This window comes from Pipistrellus kuhlii, unplaced genomic scaffold (genome assembly GCF_014108245.1).
Source record: "Pipistrellus kuhlii isolate mPipKuh1 unplaced genomic scaffold, mPipKuh1.p scaffold_m20_p_30, whole genome shotgun sequence".
Classification (NCBI taxonomy): domain Eukaryota; kingdom Metazoa; phylum Chordata; class Mammalia; order Chiroptera; family Vespertilionidae; genus Pipistrellus; species Pipistrellus kuhlii.
Genome location: NW_023425530.1, coordinates 2,481,759 through 2,496,267, shown reverse-complemented (window position 1 = coordinate 2,496,267; position 14,509 = coordinate 2,481,759). Strand labels below are relative to the sequence as shown.

Here is a 14,509-nt window from a genome sequence, read left to right as displayed (position 1 = left end):
CTGGGAACGCCAGCCTCTGCCACACTGGGCTGAGTCAGCCCAAACAGAGGAGAAATACACCACCCCAAACCTCAGAGTCAGAATACTGCGGGGGCAGGCAGGGACCCCAGCCAGCCTCCTCCTGAAATTGCCTTCCAAACAGACCACCCACTGGCTGGGTGGGGCCGGACTGCTCTTGGAGCTCCATGTAAGTCCTTCCCGTTAGCTGCCTCAGGTTTCTCTAGTTGCAACCAGGGCCCTGGGGGGCAGGGAGCTGGGGGATGTGCCTGCCTGATCAGGTGATCCTTCTTGGGGGCAGCTTCTGATTTGAGCCCTCCAGCTTCTGGACACGGATTGTGTCTGGAATGGATGTGGGGGGTTAGAGGATGGTCCTGAGCTCAGATGTGAAGGAAGGAAGGGAGGGGGCCCAGCTAGAGAAACAGCAAAGGAGGGAAGGGAATGTTCCCTTGGGAGCCCCCAGCCTGAGGGGCTGGAGGGGAAGGGTCCACACCCTCTGGTCGTTTGGGTGCCAGCCCTCAGCTTGCAGCACCTACCCTCCCCCACCAACCCGTCCCTCTTTAGACCATGTGACCCACTGATCCCTCCCCCAGCTCTGGGAATTCAAAACCCCGGTGCCCTTCCTCGGCCTGCCAAACATCAAGGTGACACTGCAGGCAAATCTAAACACTGCCCAGCACTTTTTCCATCCTCCACGGGGGCTCGTCATAAATCCCCCCTCCAACTCGGGCCAGGGTTTTTATGGGCCAAGACCTAGATCCCTCGGGACCAGCTCTGCCCCAACAGGCGCCAGTTTGGGGTTGGATGGGGCTGGTGCCCTCTCCAGACTTATCCCCACAGGGAGATGGGTAGCGCGTGCATATTTTTAGCTGGTAAAAGGAGATAGTGGCTTAGAGGCCACTCTCGTGGGGGCTGATCCAGACTGCGGGGGCCCGTTTGGGTGAGAGAGGCCCAGGTCCACCTGGACCTCAGTCTCCTCCTCTGCAGGTGACTCCACCTTCCTCCACCAACTTCACTTCTCCCTGCTCCCTCCCCAGAAACACATGGGGTGGACCTAGGAATGGGGACACGTTGGGGACACTGGGTCCAGCTGACCTGCCTCCACTTCTACATTGTGATCCATTTTCGCTCCCCAGAAGCATATCTGGCTGGGATAGACATGCCGGGGAGGAGCAGAGGGACCTGCAGGGAGGTGAAAAGGCAGTCCCTGTCGACACTGCCCCAATTAACCCCATTTCCCCACTTGTACTCTGGAGACAGGGCCTTCTTTGAATCTTTCCTTTCCCCCTGAAGAATCTCCCCACCATGCTGCAGGTGACACCCGCACCCACCCCTTTCCCAGGGGAGCTGGGGCCACCTCCTCACACGTCCTCCTGCCCCTCCCGGAGGCAGACACCCTAGGTGCGCGCAATCGAGACCCACAGCAGCTTTCCACACTTTATCTCTGTACAGTTATCGCGAGAGTCCCGAAACCTCGACGGCATCGTCTGCGCATGGGCAGCCCGTCGCGAGGTATGACGGCTGGAGCCGTGGGCGCTGTCCGGCCGGGACCGGTGAGGTAGGGTCACACGCAGGCACACTCTCGCGCCGACAGCTCGTGCACCGTGTGGTAGCGGCTGTTCGTGTCCAGAAAAGACACCTCGTCCTCGTAGGCCGTCGGGCGGCAGCAGGGCTGCGCGCGAATCCTCTCCCGCCGCACGCGCCGCCGCTGGCGCAGGCGCCGCAAGCCCAGGTCGTAGACGCGCGTGGCCGCCTCGCACGCGCCTGCGCAGTAGCGGAACAGCACCGTCTCCTCGGACGTGTAGCCGAGGCCCAGCTCGCTCACGCGCACCTCGAGCTCGCGCAGCCCGCATGGCCGCGACCCCGACCGCGCACGCGCGCGCCGCCGCCGGGGCCCAGTCCGACGGCGCGCGCTGGGGGACCGCCCCGCCCAGGGCGTCAGCTCGCGCAGTTCCACGGCGTCCGGGGCGCCCTGCAGCAGTGCACGGTCTGCGAGGGGAGGGAGAGAAGGGATGGGAATCAGTGGGTGGGTGGGAGGGAGTCCTCTACCCTCGCTGTTCCCCTGCAGAAAATGACCCAGGTTCCTGCCCAGGCGCTCCCGCTGGAAGGTGTTGGAGGGGTGCATGTGCAGACCCCTGCGCTGGGCCCCCAAAGTTACCAACATCCCTCTTTGGACCCCGCCCTATGTTTCTGCGTTCCCTGGACCACTTTCCTGCTTGCCCCACTGAGCTGAGCTCACGGAGTGTCTCAGCCCCGCCCCCAACACTTTCTGTGGATCCCATCCCTATGCTGGGCTTCTCTTCCCATAACGCCCCCCCTCCCCCCCAACTTCCCACCCGTTAGCTGAGCTGTATGGGTCTTTCCCTCACTCTGGGGTCCCTAATCAAAGCCCCAACATCTGGGAGCCCTTGGGCTGCTCACAACCCCCCACCCCGTATACCTGTTGCTCTACTGTGCAATGGGACTCAGTTTCCCTATACAGAAACCCAAATTGGGTGTTCGGGCTTCTCAGAACATACAGAAGAACAGCAGGCACTAAGGCCTGTGTGGGGACCCCACCCCATGGGGTGGCAGCAGCTATTGTCAGGCGACTCCCATGTTATAGGTAAGGAAACTGGGTACCCAAAATAGCAGACTTGGCCAAGGCCACACCACTGGCAGGTGGCAGTGAGAGCGAGAAACCCGGAGAGCATTTTTCCTGCCTCCATCCAGTACCCATGTTTGGCCCACGTTCAGCCCTTTTCTCCCACAGCTGCCCTCGGGAGGTGCCAGAGTCACAGAATCCCAGGATCCCGTAGACTAAACTTATTTTCCAAGAGGCTGGCCCTGCCCCAGCACAGTAAGTCCTTACTTAACATCATCGGTAGGTTCTTGGAACTCCGGCGAAATGACAAAGAATGAAACCAGTTTTACCAAAGGCTAATTAATGTAAAAGTTCTTACGGCATCTCATCATTGAAACAAAACTAGGCTCAGGGAAATGACTTTATTCCAGGATCTGTTGTGCTCTGCAGCCCCAGGAAAGAAGCGCAGACTTTGGAATGGCTGGCAGGAGGCTCCCAGCCTCTGACAGGCTGCAGTCACAGGTTGGGAGAGGAAATCCTGAGTTTAGCCCGTGCCTGCCCCCAAGGCTGGCACACCTGGCTGTCAAAAGAAGTCTCTTACTGGGAAGCCTGAGGGGGAGGGACCGTCTGTGACCCCGAGAGTGTCTGTTTCCACAGCCGGCCTCAGAAAGCAGACAAGCCCAGGCTCTGAGCCTCGCTCTGCCACGCTTCTTGTTCGGCGTCCGCTGGGGGACGGCCCGCCCCTGCCAGTGCCCCTTTCTGCCCAGCGGCTCGCAGAGTCCTCGCTGTGGTTGTGGCTGGGAGAGTGGGAGGTGAGGGATGAGTGAAGTCCCTGCGGCCCAGGGGCCTGACTGGGATCGCCAGCACTGTCTGCTCCGGGGTTAGATTTGAGCCTGACTCACTTCTGGTGCCTAAACCGCCTCCACTTAGAGTGCACACCTCAAGGTGTGCTTGCAGAGAGTTCTTTGCGGGGTTGCCAGATGATACAAATACCCAGTTAAATTTGAATTTCAAATAAACAATGAATAATCTTTTAGTTTATCTGTCCCTGCGGCCCTCCAGCTGCCCAGGCCACGTGCACAGGGTCTGGAGCACAAAGAGATGAGCTCTGCTCTTCGTTCCTCAGCCTGAAATTCCACCCTCAGCCCGTGAGCCCCAGGACCTCGAGGGGGTCCACAGCCACTCCCCTCCCCCCGCACAGCTGGGCCCAGGGACTGGCGGGCACCGCCCACGGGCTGAGCCTCTTCTCGGTGGATCCCGCCAGTGGCGCTGTGTCCCCAGGTCCTGGAACGCTGGCTTTCGGGGGCCCACCCAGGGCTCTGGAACCCAGTGTCCTGGGAAGGGCTTCTCGGCCTACAAGGGCTAGTGTTGGGCACGGAAGTGAAGTCTGTGCCGGAGGCCGCCCTTGTCTATTGTGAGGACAAGAAAGAAGGGCTGTGAGGCCTGGCGGGCGCGTGTGCAGGGAGGCAGCCCCCACCCGCAGGCGCCACGCATGTGCCCGGCCTGTGCCTACGCCACACTGCGTGGTCATGTGTGCGCACACACAGGTGGGGCCCAGGGTCCAGTGAGCAGTTGGCCAGGTGGCCATGCTCCTCAGGTAGGAGTTTCACTTTCTTTTCCATGTCTCTCCCGCCTGTCTCCGTCTCTGTCTCTTTCCCCATGTCTAGGTCTCTGTCTCTAGGTCTCTCTCTGTCTCCCGGTTCTTGTTCCCTGTCAACACATGCAGGTCATTGGGGCCTTAGGTCCAGCGTCCCCCTCCCGCCCCCCTCTGCGCTGCGGGCGGGCCCCCCCGCCAGAGTTCCTAGGTCTAATCTCCATCTGGCCCGCTGGCCCCTGAGGGACAGAGTCTAATTCCTTGTGACAGCTAAGCCAAGAGACCCCAGCTCCTAGGAGCCACCCCCTCCCCCCCCACTGTCATTGGGAGATTTACATCCTCCCTCCACCCCATCTTTAAAAAAGCTTCCGTGGCCTGGTTCCACTGCCTGACATTCCACAGTATGGCCGTCCCTAAGTCAGGGGAAGGGCTTACACTGGGCCAGGCGGGCGATGCGGGCGTCCAGGGTTCGAGGTGGCCGGCGCAGCGGGGCTAACGCGGGTCCGAGGCGGTGGCTGAGGAGTAGGCCGTCCCGACACATCCAGATGGAGAGCACGGAGCTGCAGAGCACCGAGGCCAAGGCTGCTGCCTTCCAGCGCTGCATCCTCGGCCTGCGGGCACGGACGGTCAGCCACACGGCCCCGGTGGGCCAGGCAGCAAACAGGTACAGGGCACCGTGCCAGGCACTGGGGACACAGTGGGCCCACGATTTTGGACCACTGCTGCTTACTGCTCAGTGATAACGGGCGTGATTCAGCAAGGAGCCACAGGACATGGCAGTGAAGAACTGCTGCTAAGGAGGGTGCGGGCGCTGTGCCAGGGGTGCCAGGGGACCGCCCCATCTGGGGGTCCCAGAGGGCTTTCTTGAGGGTTGAGGGCAGTTCGAGATTTGAACAAAAGTAGGAGTTGGCCAGGCAGAAGGGAGTGGCACCTCAGGAGGAACAGCCAGTGCCAAGGGACTGAAGCCGAACCAAGCTTGGCCAACCCAGCCAGGAGGCTGGGGTAGCTGGAGCCCAGTGTGTTTCGGGAAAGATGGAAAAGTGAAGCCATTCCCAACAGGGGACATTGTGGGACCAGGGTGACCAGGAGCCTGGTATTAGAATACAGCCTGGGGGGCAGAAACCATGGGGGTGACACTTTGGTCCCTACATAGGATGCTCTGGGGAGTGACTTGCTGCCCTTTCAGAGCCTGGGCTCACCCTCCAGACAGATAAACTGATGCCCGGAAAGAAGCTGCGATGAACCCAAGCTGTTCTCCACCCACTTCCAGGCTATCGCACAGACGGTCCTTCCGCCCAAAACACTTTCTCTCCCCTGCCCTCCCATTCCTGTTTCAGTCTCACCTTGGACCCGTGCCTCCTCCAGGAAGCCTTCCCTGACTGCTCCCCACACCCCAAGTCCTAAGTGTCCCCCCACCCCCACCCGTTAGAACACCCATTACTCGGCGCTGTGGCTACCAGGAGCTTCATTCGGGCTTAGTGCATACAGTAGGTGTTTAATAACCCTCCTACACCCCTATCCCCCAGCCGTGTCTGAGCAGCTCCCTGCTGCCTGGCGGCCCCAAGCCTGCGTTTACATTCCCCCACCGGCTGCCTGTGCCGGCCGCACGGGGTCTGGCGGGAGGCCCGGTGTAAACATTTACACAGCGGGTCAGCGCCTGGGCTCGGCCGCAGGGTGCCGGGCGCCCCCAAGCGCACACCTCGGCGCGCAGGCTGCTCACCCAGAGAGCAATTTGCGGGCAACGTGCATCTCCTTTGTGCGTTTGTCTTTCATTTGCATGGGACTCGCGCAGGCCCGGCCGTGCTGGGTTCGGCAGAGCGTGGAGCTCTCCCCCTTCGCATGGACGCAGAGGCACAGGACCCACAGCCACGGGGCGTGACAGAGGGCACCGGCTAAGCTCCGCACGATACCAAGTCAGGTGCTGAGCCCCGAGAGCACTGTTATCTCCATTTTGCAGCTGAAGAAACTGAGGCACAAAACAGATAGAGGGGCTTGTTCAGGGGCATTTGGCTAGAAAAGGACCTGAAGTTCAAAGGCAGACACAACACACGTTCATGGCTGAGCTGGGCTTGGGAACAGATGTCAGGGAGCCACCCCAGGGGCCGGCCTGCCACTATTTTACATCACAGTGTTTGTTACTGTTGATGGTGGCAGAGAATGAGCTCCTAGACTCGGGGGCATACCTGGATACCAGAGGACACACCACTTGCAAAGGCCCTGGGGCAGGACAGGCCTGGCTGGTGAAGGAACAGGAGAGGCCCTCGTGGCTGTAGCAGAATGAGGCGGAGTGGCGGGGGTGGGGGGGGAGTGGCTGGTGACAGGGTAGATCCTGCCGGAACTTGTGGGCTGCAGAGAGAATATTTCATTCTCAAGGTTGTGCAGCAAACAGAGGTCAGCCCATTTGTCAGGTGCCCAAACCACCCCCTTTTATGCTAGATCCTGTTCTACAATCAATGCATATTAAGTCATTTCAACCTCACAAAGAGACTTTATCCCCATTTCAGATGGGGTAACTGAGGCCTAGAGTAGTCACATGACTTACCCAAGGTCACAGAGTTGGCAGGGAGAGACAGCAGGGAAACCCACCCAGGCTCAGGGCCTCTGGACGGATAGAGCATTGGCCTGTGGACTGAAGGTCCCGGGTTCGATTCCAATCAAGGGCACGTACCGCGTACCTGGACGGGCACATGCAAGAAGCAACCAGTCGATGTGTTTCTCTCACATCGATGTTTCTCTCTCTTTCCTTCTCTCTACCACTCCCCCTAAAAATCAGTGGGGAAAAATATACCCTTGGGTTGAGGATTAAAAAAACAAAAGTCCTCCGCTGGGCATGGCTTTCTCTTGACCCCTACTTCCTGCTTGCTCTCATGCCCAATTCTTGGAATAGCGTGCCTCAGTTTCCCCGTTAGGCTGGAACAAGGCGGGGCACAGCACCAGGCTGTGGTCCTCTGTCTCTGCTAAGGGCTTACGTGGGGGCTGGACGGATGGATGAAACACCAGCCAAGAGATGGCCTGGCCACAGGAGTCCCCCTCCCTTAGTCCCCCCCTCCCCGTGGCCTTGAAACGCTAGACCCCACCAGGCTCTGATGGGGGACAGGGAAGCAGGGGGCTGACAATGGAGGGGGCCCGGCAAGCCAGCTGATAAGCATTGGTTAACAATGGATCTTTCTGTAAGGGGGTCACCCAACTGGTTTGTCCCTGGCAGGGACCTGCCCGGGAGGGGGTGCTGTGGGTGTGGTGGAGGGCACAGGGGAGGGGCCAGGCGTGCTTGTGTAATGGAGGCCTGGAGATCCAGGGCGGCGGATGCCCTCACACTCACACTCAGCATTCTTACTCTTGCACACACTGTATCCCACTCACACATGACGTTTTCACACACTCAGACACGATCCCATTTACACACTCAGTGTTTTCACACAGCCATGCATTTGGACATTTTCACACACATTGAAACCCTCACATCCACACACGTGAGCACTGTCACACACACATGTCAGAGTTCTCACACTTACACCCAAACACCACCACACTCACACACTAGGTGTTTTCATATGCCTACTCAAACATATCACAGTCTTGGATGTGTCTGTCATTAATCTTCGAACAGTCACACACATGTTTTCACACTCACATACTTGAACACGATCACATACATACACATAAGCATTGCCACACTCACACGCTAACGTTTCACACTCACACTAATGTCTCACACACACACCTGGGCATGTGTAGACTCGTGCGTTATGACATTTGCACATTACCACATGCACATGCTAGTGTTTCACTCTCATACACGTTCACACGTGGGCATTTTATATGGCATTTGAACATGCTCACAGTTGAACACAACCATGTTCTGCATTCTGGCTACATGCTCACATACATGGGGACACACACATGGTTGGGTCTTTAACTGCAAAGATCCCACGTGGGATCCCACAAAGATCCCATGTGTGCTGCGAGGCAAGCGGCAGTGGAGGCACAAGGACCCAGGCGAGAACTGACCTGCCAGAACCTCTGGTACCCGGCCAAGGTTCACACCGCTAGCATCTCAGGGGCCACTCACTCTGCCCAGAGGGCTGGCCAGTTCCCTTCCTCACCTTCAGGCACGTCCAGCTCCTGGAGAGTCCTCCCTGTCGAGGGAAGGGAGCACCCGCCCTTCTTGGGGGCCAGGCCAGTCTGAATTACAGCAAGAGGGATGGAGGCTGGCCCTCCCCTCTATCTGGAGGCCAGAGGATCCCCAGGGCTGGGCCGGAGCGAGGGGAACCGGGCTCAGAGGGGTGATGAATAGCCCAAAGTCACACAACCAGGTAGGTCCTTCTAAGCATCCAAGGAGCAGACAATCAGGGTGAGGGTGTGTGGGTGTTTCTGGCAGCTTCGTTGGTGGTGCCAGGAAAAGCTGCTCATTATCCTGGTCTCGAGGCAACGCCCCGGGGCTCCGCCTTTTCACAGTTTCCCAGGGACCTGCCTGTTCCCAGGTTAACAGCCTCCATCCTGCAGAGCTCCTGGCCTCAGGGAGGCACCTGCTTCCTGCCTGCATCCAGGGACAGGAAGGTCAAGCGGTGACCCCTCCCTCAATCCACTCATCCCTCTAGTCTGGGGAAGTCTGGAATTGAGGCTCTTCCCCCTTGGGCAAACTCCTGCTTATCCCTCAAAGCCCTAGCTACTAAAGCCCCTCCTCCAGGAGCCTTCTCTGCTCCCCATCTTGGCGCCCTGGCCACAGGTCCACCCCTCTTTGTCAGCCCTGCAGCACAGCTATGTCCATGCCGGTCTGTTCTGGAGCAGGGCTTTCTGGAGGGGCCGTCTTGGCTGGGTTATCTTGGCTGTTCTGTCCAGAGGCCTCAGTCTCCACACTTTTGGTGCCTCCCTCCCTGTACACCCTTCTTCCTTTCTACCTCACTTCTGAACATGTCCCTGGTCCTACCGTACCCAGTTTCCCCATCTTCAGGAAGTGTCCAGAGGGGCCCACCTAACACCACAGGAATGCCAGGGGAGGGCTTCGAAGGGCTGTCACTGTCCACAGGCAGAGCGAGCCACGCTGTGAAGTCACATGGGCAGATGTGGGCGCGGCCTGCTCACTGGGGAAGGGCGTGCGTCTGAATACTGCAGACAGCCCAGTTCCGATCCCTGCTCTGCCTCTCCCTGCCGGAGCCTCAGTTTCCCCATCCGTACAACAGACTGCCCAGGACACCCTCCCCGACCCGGAGGGTCATTTAAGTTCTGGAAGTTCTGCAGAACCAGCCGACAGCAACAGCTGGGCCCAGCACTCGGACACACATGCTTTCGTGCCCGTGCCTCTGTTTCCCTGTCGGTGCCGACGGCTCCTAGGACAGCCCTGCTTGTCTCCTTTCTCCCAGATGGCCTGGAGGCTCCCTGGGGGGCCCACCGAGGGGGAAACTGAGGCCCTATGACGGGCGGAACTTGGGCCTCTCTCAAGGCAAGACTCAAGGTTCTGCAAAAGAAGAAACAAATTCTGCAGCCCACAAAAATGTGTCCCCTCCCTCAGAGGGCCCAGGGCCCGGCCCACCCCAGAGCGGGGATGGGGAGGCCAGGGCAGCCTCAAGTTGGCAACACACATCTGGGGGTAAACCAGGAACATCTGGCTAGCACAGCTGGTTCCGATGCTGGGTCTGCAGGGGTCGGGGGCCGGCCTGTGGGACAGCCTCATGGCTGGCACTTTCACAGACACCCCAAAGCAGACCTTCCAGGCCCGGCTGGAGGTGGGGCGTAGCCTCTCATCTTCTTCCCCCACCCCTGAGCTTCCTGCTGCCCAACTGCCAGCATCATCGCCGGCTCCCTGCTGCTCTGAGAACAAAGTGTCAGCCCCTAAGGGGCTCTGGGTTTGTCCTGGCCAAAGTGTAGCTGAGAGGTGGACAGAGAGTGCCTTCTGGGGGGGACTGTGCTGGTTGCTTTGTGATAATAATACAAGTCATGCCAAGACCCGTTTGGCTCAGTGGATTGAGCCTGCGGACTGAAAGGTCCCAGGTTCGATTCCAGTAGAAGACATGTACCTTGGTTGCGGGCACATCTCCTGTATTCTCCCTCATGGATGTTTCTAACTCTCTATCCCTCTCTCTTCCTCTCTGTAAAAAAATAAAAAATGTATATTTAAAAATAATAATAATAATACAAGTCAAATACTAGTAATAATAGCTAATAGTAACCCTAGCAAACAACACTATTGGTGTAAGCACTTCACACTTAATGATTCATAGCAAGGTATGAACTCTTTTATCCCCATTGTGTAGATGGGAAAACCGAGGCCCAAAGAAGTAAAGTGACTTGCTAAGGGTCAAGCAGAGTGTAAGTGAGATTTGAACTTCGTGGTTGGGCAAACTCCTGCTCATCCCTCAAAGCCCTAGCTCCAACACCGGTCTCCACATTCTTAACTACTGCCCCACATGGCCTTTCTAACAACAATAACACCCAGCAGTATTGGCTATTTCATTTATTTAGTGCCAAGCGCTATGCTAAGGACTTTCTATATGTTTAATTCTCCTCACAGTCCCTGGAAAAAGGTGTTATTATTACCACACAGGGAAACTGAGGCTGAGAGAGTAGTGATTTGGTCAAATAAGTGGTTGAGCTGTGGTTGAACCTGGGTCTGACTCCCAACTTATTTTCTCGGTGCCTCCACAATCCCGGGGCTCTGGGTAACAGAGGTAATGCTGGGGGAGAGAGGAGGCATGGGGAGGATCTGAGAGGCTCTGCTTTTGGGGAGGGGGAGGAGAGAGTAGAGGTAAGTTTCAGGGAAGTAAGAGATTTCCTCAAAGACACACAAGGCCAACCTGGGCCCCACCCGTGCCAACTCACTATCCAATCAGGACCAAGGATGATAAATAAATACATATGGTAATCTGGATGTTGACGTACAACAACAACAACAACAACAACGACAACGAGGTGAAGCAATAGTACATTCGGTGGAAGGGCTGCTTTGAGGTTGAGGGATCAAGAAGTGCTTCTCAGCCAAAACCGGTTTGGCTCAGTGGCAGAGCGTCGTCTGCGGACTGAAAGGTCCCAGGTTCGATTCCGGTCAAGGGCATGTACATTGGTTGCGGGCACATCCCCTGTAGTTGGTGTGCAGGAGGCAACTGGTTGATGTTTCTCTCATCGACGTTTCTAGCTCTGTCCCTCTCTCCTCCTCTCTGTAAAAAATCAATAAAATATATTTAAAAAAAGAAGAAGTGCTTCTCAGAGGAGGCAGCATCTGAGCTGGGACCAAGTGAAGATCTGGGGAGAACATATTGGGGGGGGGGGGACAGCAAAGGCCCCGAGGTAGGGCTGTGCCTGTTCAAGGTGACCAGTGTCACTGGAGCAATGGAACCAGGGACAGTGAGGGGAGATGAGGAGGAGAGGTCACAGGGGCCCTGGGACCTGCCCACAGGGCCAGTCCTCCATTCTCCAGTGTCTGCACCCTCTTCCTGCACCCACCGCTGTGCTCTCAGGGAGACAGGCTGGGAGTATGTGTGTGCGTGGGGCCACAGCTTCTCCGCTCCACGGACTGTCCGTGTCTAGCCCAGCCCTCTGTGGCTAGACCACAAAGTTCCCACCCACCTTGACCTTATGAGGCTGGCCTGGGGCTGGCCCTGCAGGCAGCGGGCGGGCAGGAGGGGGCTCCCCAGGGTAGGATAACAGGATCAGCCTAATGAGGCCTGGCATAGCACAGAGCTGAGCAGCTGGCATGGGGCCCAGTGGGTGGTATGAGGGATGTGGGTTGTCTGAATGGCCAGGATATCACACAAAAGCGGGTCAACAGACAGAAATGGAAACCGAGGTACAGCTCCAACCCTAACACTACTTTCCTGGGAATCAGGGTACCTGAGTCGTTTCTTCCATTTCCCCAAGTTCAAACGTTGCCTCAGGTCTAACACACCAAGCTATGTAGGCATGAATGTGCCCTCTGGGAATGAGACCCTCCTGCTGCCAGCAGAGGCCCCGCCCCTCGCTTCTCCCTGCCCCTGGGCTCCCCTGCCCACCTTGGGAGACCAGGAAAGATACACTGGCGGGGGGAGTCCCGCAGCCCCTCAGCAGAGATGGCTGGGCCCACCGATGCCACGCGTGTTAAAGACCCGGTCCTCTCTCTCCTGTATTCCCAACCCCCACCTGCAGCAGTCTGCCTCGGAATGCCCCTGCCCCTTTGCTCCCTCCCCAGGCTTTCAGAAAGTCTCTCCTCCCCACATTCACCCAGGCACCCTGGACTTGCCACAGCCAACCAGCCTGCTCTTTCCTGCCTCTAGATCTTTGCCTATGTGTTTCCCATCGCCTGGAATGCCCTCTGTTTTCCCACTTAGAAAACTCCTATTCAGCCGTCACAGCCCTAGCTCGTGCTCCTCCTCTAGAAAGTCTTCCCTGACTGCCCTGCCCTCAGACAGAGCCTGTGTTCCCCACGTTGGGCTCCACCCTGGGTCTAAGTGTGTTGCCCTTGAAGGACAGAGCACAGGAGCCCTTTTACCAAACAGGCAGCCATACCATGTCTGTCCAACAAACATTTGTTGAAACAATCTCTTGATTGTGTCTTACACAGAGGGCTGGGCTACAGACTGTTTGGTTCCTTCTCTTGCTTTAGGCTCTTCCTATCCTCTGCTCCCTGCCCTCCACCCCTGAGAACTGAGGCCTGAAACGTGAGGGACAAGAGCTCATGGTGGAATTTCAAACACTGGGCCCAGCTGCAGAGAGAGGGGGGCGGGAGTGTGTGTGTGCTTGGCTTCCTTTCCTGCATCCAGCTCTTTGCAACTGGCTGTGGGTAAGCTGGGAGGCCCAGGAGTGGCTTCAAAATTCCAACCATTGGGAGTCCTGGGATGAAGGGAGTTGGGAGAAGGGCCCCAAGGCAAGGGGCTGAAGGTGGGGAGAAGCTGGTCAAGTTGGGAGTCTTCCCTCCACTGACATCAGCCTAGACCAGTCACGCCCCACTGGGCTTCCTCAGCCTGGGGCACTCAGACAGACAAAGAGGGTCATGGAACGCGGAGAAGGATGTTGGGCCGGCAGAGGGCAGGGCGGGTGGGCAGGCAGGAGTGAGGAGAATCGGCCCAGCCTCCCATGCCCCCTGCCAGGCCCCTGGCCCTGCTCCCTGGATCTGGACGGGTGGCCCAGCCTTGCAGGTAACCACAGGCCCGCTAACCAGGGCCAGGGTCACCACCATGCGCGCTGTGGCTTCCTGCGGAGGGGGCGGTGGTGACGGCAACCCCTGGGAGGGGCCGGTTTCCCCTCTCGCCCCACCCTCTGCAGCCCCCATGGCCCGATGAATCCTAACCCCCAAACCGCTCCTCCTGGGAGAACTTTGAGGCGATTCTGAACAAGAAGATAATGTCTCTTTTAAAAAGCAAGAGAGCAGGGTACAGCCCCCCTCTCCTTCAAATCTGGTTTTTGCCCTTAAGGACACCCCCTCCCCCCAAAAAAAAAGATTTCGCGCCCTCTTGCGGCTGAACAAGCGGCTCGGGGAGCCAATGGAGCCCGGCCCTCACCGGAGGACACCGTGTCCCCGGCGGCGGCGGCAGGCGGGCGGCCGGGACGCGCCGCTGACAGATGTTTACTTCTGCGCGCAGCTGGGCCGCGACGGCAGCCCCGGCCGAGGCCCGCGGAGCCGGCGCCCCGGGCCGCTGGGGACCAGAGGCAGGGGTGTCCGGAGCCCGCTCTCCCGAGGGCTGCGGGGGGCACTCCAGCTGCCCCGCTCCCTCCCTCCGGGCGCACGTGGGGCTGCGGGAGGCAGAGGTGCGTCTGCCCCGTCGGGCCGGGAGCCGCCCCCTCCCAGATCCGACTGGAGAGGCGCCCTCCCACCCGCCCCTCCACCCGCGCGGACCTGGCGCCCCTTGACCCCATCCTCGCACCGACGCCGGGGGGCGCACCTTGTCTATCCCGAGTCCCACAAGCCCCCCAGGTCCCCGTACATGGAGCCGGTCGTCCCCCCACTGTGGCCCCCCGCTCGCCCTTGCTTACCTGCTGGGGCGCCCGACTACCCGTCAGAGGTGGCCGCGCCTGCCGCCCGCGCCGGCCCCGGCCCCGGCCCCTGCCGCCGCCGCCGCCATCCGGGCCGCCGGGGCCCGAGGCGCCTGGGGGGGCCCGGGCCTGAGGGGGCGGCCGCCGGGGGGGCGCGGCGCGGGCCGGGCCATGGACCCCCCTCCGGGCTCGCTCAGCCGCGGGCTGCGGCCATCCCGGGCCGGCGGGGCTGGGCTGGGGGACGCCCTGGACGGCGGGGGGCTCGGGGGGCGCACGGACGGCGCGGGCGGCCTCGGGGCGCGGCGCGGGGCTCCGGGGCGGCAGGACGGGGGGCCCGGGCGCTCCCAGCCGCTCCGAGGCGCGCTCTCCCGCCACCTCCGCCGCGGACGGCTCGGCCGGCGCGGGGCCGGGGGCGG

General features: G+C 59.5%; 1 protein-coding gene across 2 annotated transcripts; it reads right to left on the bottom strand.

Moving 5' to 3' along the window:
• Positions 1-1,424: 1,424 nt before the first annotated feature.
• NRTN (neurturin) lies at positions 1,425-14,509 on the bottom strand. Of its 2 annotated transcripts, none has more exons than XM_036459796.2 (3): positions 14,094-14,509; positions 4,590-4,765; positions 1,425-1,986 (listed from the first exon to the last, which is right to left on the bottom strand). In XM_036459796.2, exons 2-3 carry the CDS (start codon positions 4,756-4,758, stop codon positions 1,562-1,564), a joined length of 594 nt encoding a protein of 197 aa, XP_036315689.1. In that variant the 5' UTR covers positions 4,759-4,765; positions 14,094-14,509; the 3' UTR covers positions 1,425-1,561. The 2 variants fall into 2 exon arrangements, with proteins under 2 accessions (XP_036315689.1, XP_036315691.1); XM_036459798.2 differs by lacking the exon at positions 14,094-14,509 and adding an exon at positions 6,697-6,808.

What these genes read in the sequence shown, in the direction of transcription:
- NRTN (XM_036459796.2), bottom strand. Translation starts at nt 4,758, where the DNA reads ATGCAGCGCTGGAAGGCAGCAGCCTTGGCCTCGGTGCTCTGCAGCTCC. An exon ending in CATCGCCCGCCTGGCCCAGT is followed by an intron (nt 1,987 to 4,589) that starts GTAAGCCCTTCC and finishes CTCCCCTCGCAG; the next exon opens with ACCGTGCACTGCTGCAGGGC.